The sequence below is a fragment of the Pavona decussata genome, unplaced genomic scaffold (assembly GCF_977016875.1).
Source record: "Pavona decussata unplaced genomic scaffold, jaPavDecu1.1 SCAFFOLD_119, whole genome shotgun sequence".
NCBI lineage: Eukaryota > Metazoa > Cnidaria > Anthozoa > Scleractinia > Agariciidae > Pavona > Pavona decussata.
The window spans coordinates 807,501-817,500 of NW_028145533.1; the positions used below are offsets into that span (position 1 = coordinate 807,501).

The window sequence follows — 10,000 nt, forward strand, 5'->3', positions numbered from 1 at the left end:
TGATGTTGTTCTAGTCCAAGAGAATCTTCCGAGAAGTCGATGGAGGCTGGCTCTTGTGGAGAAGCTTATCGAAGGAAGAGATGGCTGCTGTCGTGCTGCTCTAGTTAAACTTGCCAATGGAAACCGGATTCAACGTCCTTTGCAGTTACTTTTTCCGCTAGAAGTGCAAGACACAGCGTCTGATCATAAAGAGTCAAAATCTGAAGATATTGACACGACTAGTGATCCTCAGCGACCCTCTAAAAGGAAGGCTGCCATTGAAGCGAGACAAAGACTTCACATGTGGACTCAGTGACACTTTCGATTTAAATCAGTTACTTAATATCTACAGTGTAGACTAAAGATTTCTTATTATCGTTGTGGGGGGAGGATGTTGTGAATTAATTTAGCCGAATTCGCCCATGCGAATTGTTGTAGCCGTGGCGCACGGGCATCCCGGAATTATGCTAATTTGTTCACTATAAAGGTTTCGAATTCATCTGTATTGGCACATGGTTTTAGTATATGGTTTGTAAACGTCTAGAAATAAAACGTCTCGAGTTGGAGTCGTTCCTGTTTGAACTTCTTGAGACAAATCCCCACTTAACGAAAGGTGCCGAGCAGTACAATATACTTTCAAGTGGTTTTTGTGATTTTGCTGTGAAAGTGCATTTACATGTACATGTATGTAAGTTCTAACTTTTGATTCTGGGGATGAAATCCATAAGTGGACATCACCATAAGTGAAAGCCATAAAACAGTACTTTAATGTGGTTCTCTTCTTCATTCTTTCTTGGAGTGCAAATTCTACCTTTTTGGCACCCCCAGAAAATAAAGATCTGACGTGTTTCACCTCACCTCCCACATGGGTTTAATGCCATCCTTGAAAAGATGAATATCACTGTGTCCTGATAAGTCACCAGGTCTGACCAGGTAACTGTAAAATCCCCAAAACTGTTCAACCTGTTAGCAAGAACACAGAGTTATCCACACTTTACAGTCCATGCAACCCTCAAAATTACATGATATTGTAACCTTTTTAAGGCTCAGTGGCTATCGCAACAAACTCTTTAGGTTTAGTAGCAAGGTTGACAACTCTCAGGTCGCCATCATGCCTAGAATAATCACAGCTTGGAGGAATTGTCATCGGCTAAATCATCCAACTGTAGGTCTTAGGTCAGAACTCCCAGAAAGCTGGCTTTCTGACAGTAAAGGTAAGAGGATTTGGAGGAACTCACTCCTTGTGATCCCTTCAAAATTCACCATTGCCATCAAGACTTTGAAAGTTATTTATAGCACTGAGCATCATTTTTACAGAAGACTAATGAGGACATAACTATCAAATTGACTTCAACTTGTCTCTTGATTTGACCAACATCTAATTTTCTTCTTTCAACATCACTACAGTACTTGACCTTGAACATTATTGTAGAAGCAACAAGAATACAAAGAAGGAAATCAACAAAATATATCAATACATGTACATCTTAATTTTTGACAAAATTCTCCCCACCAAAGTCAGTAACAGGGCTCGAAACAATTTCTGGAAAGTCTCCGGACACGATGACCGGCCCAATTCATTTTAGCTCAGTCACGTACCGTTTCTGGCCAGTCAAATTATATAAAATAAATAACTTCTAAAACAGGGGCCTATGAACCAAAACTGGCGTTATATATTTCCAAAAACGTTAGTCAAAAAGAGCACTTTTAAGCACTCATTGTCAACAACAAAAGTAAATTACAGCAGCAAAATGAAAATAAGCTTATGTGTATTCGAGGGCATTACATGACCGGCAAGACGAAAGGTTGACCGGTCAACTCCCAAATCAGTCCGCACATTGTCCGTTGACTGGCCGTTATTTCGAGCCCTTAGTAATAATGATAAGGGCTTATTGAGTCAAAACCACAATGATGGGAGCACTCAGGTGAATATTCAGGTCCTGGTGGTGGTTCTTCTAGACCCTTGCATGGTATTAATTTTTTTCTCGTTTCAGCTTATAAAACAGTAGGCAGAATGCGTATGTCACTGTTCAGGCTTGTGACGAAAGTGGACAATAACGTTCAAAATAAACACTATCAATCGTACTCCTCTACAACCTTTATGCACAAGGAAGGAACAACAACTTACAGATGCAAATTTCCCAACAAGTTTTATGTTGTCAGCATAATTACTGGATGACTGTAGCTTTCCAGGAGCTCTCCGTGAGAACCAAAAAGCATATGGACACTGAAGAGGGTGCTCTCCTTCACCAACTGTCACAACTTTATTCTCAAGCTGGGAAGAAATGAAAGGGTCATCATATTAGTTGAGACAATCCTAGATATTGACTGTATACATGTTATTTTCAGATTTAACAATGTTTTGTTATCATTACTTTCCAGTGCTTCTGGTACTGCTTGATAATGACCTCAATTATAGCAGTCTAGATAATAAATTGTTATAAATTATGGTTTACTTAGTATACGTGTACCAAAGGGCTCTGGAGGTAAAAACAAGGAAATTGAAAGCACATACCTCAGCCTGAAATTTCATTCTTCTTTCTTCTTCTTCTGTCATCTCCCCTCCATTCATACCTTCACCATTTCTCTCCTTTTGAGGGGAAAAATAATGGGAAAAATTCAGAATATGTGTTGTCTTTTGTGTCAAATAAACATCTTAGGAGCTTTTGCACTGCCAAGCCAGGCTGCATTTTATGTAGGTTATGCCAAAGATCTTCGGCGTGGGTTTCCAAGCGCTTGGTATACTGGGGCATGATCATGGTCCCACGTGACATAAAGAGCATAATACAGAGATAGTGCCCAGCGTAGGCGCTTGTGTGAACAAAATTTACGTTTATGTTGGCTTTTGAAAAACTTATTCCATTCAAACCAACTGTTGTTATCCAAAAATACATGTATCCAGGATTTCTCTCCCAGTGTAGGATTTTAGGGTCTACAGGCAGGGGAATGGGGAGTTTAGGGGGTCAAGGTTGGTGTAGTGGTCTGCATATTAAACATTTCCCTGGCATAGGCACTTCAGTGGCTGTTTGGCATAGAACTTTGAAACTCCCAGCGTATCTTAGGTATATGGCATACACGGAATGCACACTGGCTGCCAAGGTACCTTTTCAAAGAGTGTCACTTACGAAAAACCTGATCAACCAAGCAACCCTATACGATGACCAGGTTCCAGTGCATCATTTGAAGACTCATGCTGAATAGTCACACAATGCTAGTTACAGCTTTGATAAAATTAATTTCTTCTCGTTGGTTTTCAAATCATTATTTTGAAATGCAATCCTTGAATCTAGGTTTTGCATCCAAGGCTTCCAAATTACCGTGAAGTGTAAGCCTTCTATTAAGCTTAAGTTTAAGTTTATATTCCGAATTAAGCTTAATTTTATCGACATAAAATCTTATACATCAAGTCTACCATTCTAGTATTTTTTATCAGAATAACCTACTGTTACCGTATTTCTTGTCTCGCTTTCATCGTCCTCTTTATCGTCAGTACTATCACCATTGTTTGAGTCGTCTAACTTGAGTCTGTTGATGGAAATGGAAGTTAACAGTTACCGAAGGCCGAGTTTTTCATGTGGTAAAAACTTCAAATCCTACACAAGACTGAACTTACGCCTCGAATTTGTTCATTTTTGCCAATAAATATTTTTAAAAACTACCTTATAAAAACTATACTACTATATACAATGATTTCTAAAGCTTAAATATTTCTTTTAGAAGAGGATCGTGCACTTTTTCGACGAGAGTAGATTGATTGTTGTGCTTTACTGTCGCTTGAAAGTTTAGCTTTAACTGACGCATGCTCACTTACAAGTGCATTGTGGGCTCATGTAGCGTTACTCATGTCACGGAATCGTCACGGTAGACAACAGCTGTTATGAACCTCATGTGATTGTCACTTGGTTCAGTTTCTCAATATTGTCCGTTAGGCGGTTGCTCTCCTTCACAAACATGGCGCTATTGAGCCTCCTGCTCCATTTGGTGATTCTTTGTTTTGCATTCACCAAAGTCTCTTTCGGTTCGCTTCATTTTCTTCGTGGAAGACCGCGTGGAGGGATGCTGGTAGCTCCGGCTGAAAGTGACAGCAACACAAATGTCAAAGATCTTCCAGAAGCGCACTGGTTTACACAAAGGCTTGATCACTTCGATGACTCGAACACCAAAACGTGGCAGCAGAGGTACTTCTACAACGATAGTTTTCACGTAAATTCGGACGGACCTGTTTTTCTCATGATAGGAGGTGAAGGAGAAGCCAATCCAATATGGCTGACAGTAGGGGATATGATGAAGAATGCGCAAGTATTTGGCGCTTTTACTTTCCTTCTTGAGCACCGCTTTTATGGGCAAAGTCGACCAACAAGGTAGGCCAAACGATCGCTCAATCTGTATTTCTTTGTATCCAATGCAGTGTAGACATTCAAACCAGGCTACGGAAGCCCAAGACCCCCACCCCCCCCCCCCCCTTCCTTCCGTATTGTGCTCAAGTAGTTGACTTACAATCTTAGCCAATTTTTCTTGGGGAGGGGATCTTCAATTGTACGTGATGCTTCCAGTGATGAATGTCTCACCAAATCCCTTCTTCAAATGAATGCTGCTTGTTCCACGAATTGTACTGGATTGTCAAAACCCAACATGTATAAGGGGAGGGTGGGATGGTAAGGTTAGAGGTTGACACATTATGCTTCTAACATTGAGTATTATGCTTTTTGGCCTCATCCATGGAAATAGACTATGGTGCTCTAAATTATACTCCAGTTTATAATTATGCCCCTAAAAATCTCCCCCTCTCACCCACCATCACCCTGGGGAAAGAAGGGTGATTTTCCACTGGCTGAGTGAAATGAAAAAAGTGGAAAATGTTTTTCTCCCACACCGCTGGGGGCCTGGGGATGGGTTTAGGTCATGTGACATGTAAGGCGGGCAGTTGATTTTTGTTGACCGTCATTGCTTGACCTTCCCACCCACCCACCCTAGAGTTTTTCAGTTGTTCAATTCACTTCTGAATGAGTTAAGATTTTTGATTTTTGCCGAATTCATGCTTTGACCTTCCATGTATACTTGTATATTTTGTGAAGCTGTTATTGTTATTGTGTGAATAAAGGTCAGACTTGCGGTGGTCGGCTTGACATGGCTCCCAGCGGTGTGTGAGAAACCCAATTTTGATAATAAAGTAGCCTTGTATAAAAAAGTCAACCAGGTGTAAAAGTGCTACAACTAAAACAATAGTCTTGCATATCAAACCCTTTAATTTGTTCCAATCTTAAATTTAACAGACTTCAGTTGACAGTGGATTTCACGTTTTTTCTATACCAACACCAGACATGTACACGTACTTCCAAAATAAACAGGCTGCACGTCATTCATTCAACTTACTTCTCAGTGTTTGGAAATGGGATGAAACACTATATTATATATTACTTACCGATTACATTCATGTACATAATTGTGTTTTGTTCAGTGACATGAGTGACGCAAGTCTCAGGTATCTGAACAGTGAGCAAGCCCTTGCTGACCTGGCAGCCTTCCGTAATGCCATGACTAAGAAGTTTAACCTGACAACAAACAAATGGATTTCATTTGGTGGTTCCTATCCTGGATCTTTGTCAGCCTGGTTCAGGCTCAAATATCCCCATTTGGTGGATGGTCAGTTGACATAATTTATTATACTTTAAATGGCAGGCTGAGAGTATAACCATCGTGTCAAATTTCAGGGCAATTTTTCGTTTAACTCAGAAGTGCCTGTGAGTGAAATTTTGTATGTGGTCTTCATTTTCATCAAGACATTGTTTTTTTTTTTCAAAGAGTCTGTTTTTCTCTTGCTGACTTCATATTTCGCCTCCTTTTTTTGTTTTTGTTTGTTTGTTTGTTTTTTCCTCAAAAGCTAAGCGTAAACCAGGGGAACAGCACAGCAATGTTCTCCGACTATAAACTGAAGGCTGCATATAAAAATTCAGACACTTTTGAACAAACTGAAAAATCAGCCTAAAATTCAACACAAGATGGATATGCTTTCCGCAGCCCTTTAAATACATAATTATTTTAGTTTATAACCAGTGGTATAAGTGCCCCACAAGTTGATAAACCCATCTGCCTCCTAAGAACAACAACAGATTTAACCTCATTTGAATCATAACAAGTTTTGTCAATACATGTACATGTGTACTGAAAATAAATAATTATAAATTTGTAATTAGTTCTTCCATTTCTTTATTGCTGTTTGCCGTGTCATTCACTTTTCAGACAGTTTTGATTATTTTCTGGAGGATTTAATTGTGTGAAGGCTGCATTCTTCAAATCTGATAGACTTTACAACCCAAGCAGAATAGGTCCCTTTCAAACCAGAACCTTATGGTGATTTACACTGCAGAGTCGTACACATCATGAATCTGTAAAGAGTTTAAAATCAAATTATAAATTTGCTTCTAATAGGTGCTGTTGCATCAAGTGCCCCTGTCTTTGCCAAGCTCAATTTTCCAGAGTATATGGATGTGGTGACTGCATCACTTGGAACAACAGGACAAGACTGTGTCAAAAATATTGCTAATGCTACAGAAAAACTGCAATCATTGCTGTCCTCTGAACAAGGTGCAAAACAACTGACAGATCTTTTTAGGTGAGTGCATTTATTCAACAAATAGCTTCCATGTGGGTATGCATACGCATTCAGGTAATGTATGGATAATATCAAAATGTGGTAAGGACAAAGGAGTGTGCAGGGAGCTGCTATACAGTATAGTTTGGGAGGTGAGTGTTGTCACCACTACACCATCCCTGCCCCCCCCCCCCCCCCCCCACACACACACACAAACACATTCTTGCTAGTCCATTCTCACTCTTTCATATCAGTATAACGCACAGATGACATCAAATTGTAGTAAGAACAAAGAAGTATGCTACAAGCTGCATGCTATGTTTTTGGGAGGTGAGTGCTCTCGCCACTACACCGTCCCTGCTCCCCCAATCCCCCCCCCCCCACCCCCCACATTCTTGCTAGTCCGTTCTCACTCTTTCACATCAGTATAACGCGCAGATGACGTCAAATTGAGGTAAGAACAAAGACGTACAGCGTATGCTGCAAGCTACAGGCTATATTGGTGGGAGCCGAGACCACCCACAGGGCCAAGGCAACTTGGGCGGCGACGGCTGATTTGAAGGCTCCAAAAGTTTCTTGTTCAATAACATTAGCGGGAAGATCATCCCAGTCATTCAGTCAGCAAGTTTTGTCCAGTACTGTAGTATTCTGTACTTTTGGTTTTTCCTTTGAAAATAACACAACACTCTGTTTTACTCGTGACAGCCTTTGTGAACCGCTGGATAAAGACAACGTTAATGATGTGGCTACGTTTGCTTCTGACCTCTCTGGTAACTTTGCTGGCGTTGTCCAGTATAACAAAGATAACAGAGCTTTTGAGGTATTTTAAAATATCATTAGTTAATTGTAATCTTGGTATTTTAAATTAATCCATGCCTCAGTTTTGCTACTGCGATTTCATTATACCGTCGGGTTCGTTATATGAGGAATTGTTCCATACATTTTACTGTAAATTTAGCCTGGCTGAACGGCATCGTTCATTATACCAGAAATTTCGTTATTCAGTGGCGATGTTTTATCGGGGTTCCACAGACTGTAAGTCAACGTACAGAGACTTGATTTGTAAAACTCACTTACTTGGGCGTCAACCTTGCCAAAATGTTTTGCGCAGTTGTAAACAGCACAGCCAAAAGGAGTTTCGTGGTTGTTGTACGGCCTGAAACGAGGGTAGCAATTCTATTTCTATTTTTATGCTTAGCTGGTCGAGTCACTTGATATTGTAAATAACCAGAAGTACTATTTTAAAATAACTAAACTGAGATGTTAATGCAAGGTAACACCTTCTTCCTCGGCTGTTTTAACCTGTTCTTGCAGTACTCTATCTTCCCACCTTTCCCTCGAAAATGGCTTACCAATGCAGGAAACGTAAATACTGTAAAGAGTTCATTTACCGCTTGGGTTGCTAAGTTTATTTGGGGATCTCAAGGGAAGGAGCTTACTAGAAACAGGGTGCTTGCTAGGGTCAAAGGTTTTATTCCTCCGTGAGGTCCTCAAAAATTTGATCTCGGAAAAATTTTCGCTTCTGCGAACGGATAGTATCTTACTCTTACTAATTTTCGCGCGTACTTAATTTCGCGAAAATTCGGGAGCCGAATTTCGCGAGTATTAATTTTCGCGATTGCAAGAAAAAATAGAGCAAAAGTGTACTAAATTTCGCGATTTTGTGAGCATTTTATTTTCTTAAACCTTGACCTGAGAGCACTTGTTACAAAGAATAAGGAAATACGGAAAAGATAGAAAGGTCTGATTCAATCGAACTACAAGGAGCTTACAAATAGAAACTTTTAATTTGATGACTGTGCTTAAGATGTTTTGACCGAATTACAAGCTGAAGAAAACAGTGAATAGGAGGAAGACTGCTAGTCAAAAACAAGACCAGGAAGATTTTTTCAAGATAGTTCCAGTTTTAATTCAGACCAATTCACCACAAGGCCCGGTTAACTTAGAACATTTAAAATTCTTATTGTTTTGTTACATGATATGGTATTAAATTTCGCGTGTTTAAATTTCACGCAATCTTTTTTTTTCTTTTTTCTTTTTCTTTTATTTTTCACGTTCATTTGTTTGATTTCTCAAAGGGTGGTGTTGGTACAAACATAACCATAAACACATTGTGTGACATAATGAACAACGCGGACATTGGAGAACCACTGGCTCGCTATGCTAAAGTGAACTCGTTGGCACTTCAAACCTATGGATCCAAGTGCCTTGATTCAAGCTACAAGAGCATGATAACGAGTTTACAAAACACGTCGTGGGACAGTGCTGCTTCTGAAGGAGGTAGAGGACGTTGCAATCCTTTTTGAAAACAGATCAAAAACTTGTAAAATGTTAACGCAGCAAATTGACTCGCTAAAAATTTCTTCAAGGGCTACGTTGTATGGTAAGGATTTTAAAAGCATCATTTCTGCGTGAAAAATCCGTTGTGTAACATCACTATTTCATCACTTTCGAATTCATTTGAATGCTGCTCTAACCTTTTAAAGTTGAAATTTTCATTTGGCGAATTTGTGAACATTGCCACTTGTAAAATAGGAAATCGAACGAACAGCTCTGCACAAATGCATTGTTGGAAGACCCCGCAATATTTTTCCGCGGCCCAAGTTCGATTCTCGGACTCGGGTCATATGTTGGTTGAGTTTATTGTTGGTTCTCGTCCTTGCTCCGAGAGGTTTTTCTCCGGGTACTCCAATTTTCCCCTCTCCTCAAAAAACCAACATTTCCAACTTCCAATTCAATCTCAGTGGAGACTGTCCCCAGTTAGTGCTCTCTGCTAAATTCATTGACAATTATTGGAAGCCGAAAAGAGACGGTTCAACTTGCCGTACCAAGCTGTACAACACCGTGAGGAACGCCTGAAAACTAGCGAATAAAACGACACCCTACGCTACTGCAGAATACGCAACGGCTTCCCAGTCTTCAGCTTGGTTGTATTCATCATGGCGTGGAACAAATTTGTTGACTTTGTTCATGTCGTTTTTGTTTTTCAGGTCGGCAGTGGACGTATCAAACATGCACCGAGTTTGGTTTTTATCAAACTTCTGAGTCGGACAAGCAACCATTTGGAAAGCTGTTTCCTTTGAAGTATGTATAAAGCTACAAGATGAAGCGTCCATTCAAGTAGATTCAATCTTAGCCACTTAAACTCTTCGTTAAAAAAGAGTAAATTTGAACCTGGACGGCAAGATTCGACAACTTTGTTTTGAAAGATACTGTAACGAAAATAACACCGAGAATCACCTTGAACTATCGCTTAAGACTTTCAGTTGAATGGTGACACTTTAGGATTACAATACATCTATCCATCTTAAAAGTTAGATTAACAAGTACCACAGGAAATGCCTGTTCGATAGCCTTCCATGGAGAAGTTGGTTCAGAATTTTATCCACAGACACAAGAGAGAGAACCACCTTGTCCAGCATTCTAAAC

At 39.9% G+C, this 10,000-nt stretch overlaps 2 protein-coding genes across 2 annotated transcripts in view; one reads left to right on the top strand and one right to left on the bottom strand.

Moving 5' to 3' along the window:
• LOC146469765 (eukaryotic translation initiation factor 4E type 2-like) overlaps positions 1-3,769 on the bottom strand; it is a 13,652-nt gene extending 9,883 nt beyond the window's left edge. The window contains exons 1-5 of the mRNA XM_085122917.1: positions 3,593-3,769; positions 3,429-3,504; positions 2,495-2,569; positions 2,108-2,254; positions 838-942 (exon numbers count right to left, since the gene is read on the bottom strand). Of these exons, the coding sequence (XP_084979043.1) occupies positions 838-942; positions 2,108-2,254; positions 2,495-2,569; positions 3,429-3,504; positions 3,593-3,609 (420 nt within the window). The 5' untranslated portion in view covers positions 3,610-3,769. The remainder of the gene's footprint in view (positions 1-837; positions 943-2,107; positions 2,255-2,494; positions 2,570-3,428; positions 3,505-3,592) is intronic.
• A 78-nt stretch (positions 3,770-3,847) lies between these two features.
• The window catches only part of LOC146469766 (putative serine protease K12H4.7), a 10,461-nt gene continuing 4,308 nt past the window's right edge, over positions 3,848-10,000 (top strand). The window contains exons 1-6 of the mRNA XM_085122915.1: positions 3,848-4,340; positions 5,438-5,622; positions 6,409-6,592; positions 7,277-7,391; positions 8,650-8,851; positions 9,562-9,655. Of these exons, the coding sequence (XP_084979041.1) occupies positions 3,931-4,340; positions 5,438-5,622; positions 6,409-6,592; positions 7,277-7,391; positions 8,650-8,851; positions 9,562-9,655 (1,190 nt within the window). The 5' untranslated portion in view covers positions 3,848-3,930. The remainder of the gene's footprint in view (positions 4,341-5,437; positions 5,623-6,408; positions 6,593-7,276; positions 7,392-8,649; positions 8,852-9,561; positions 9,656-10,000) is intronic.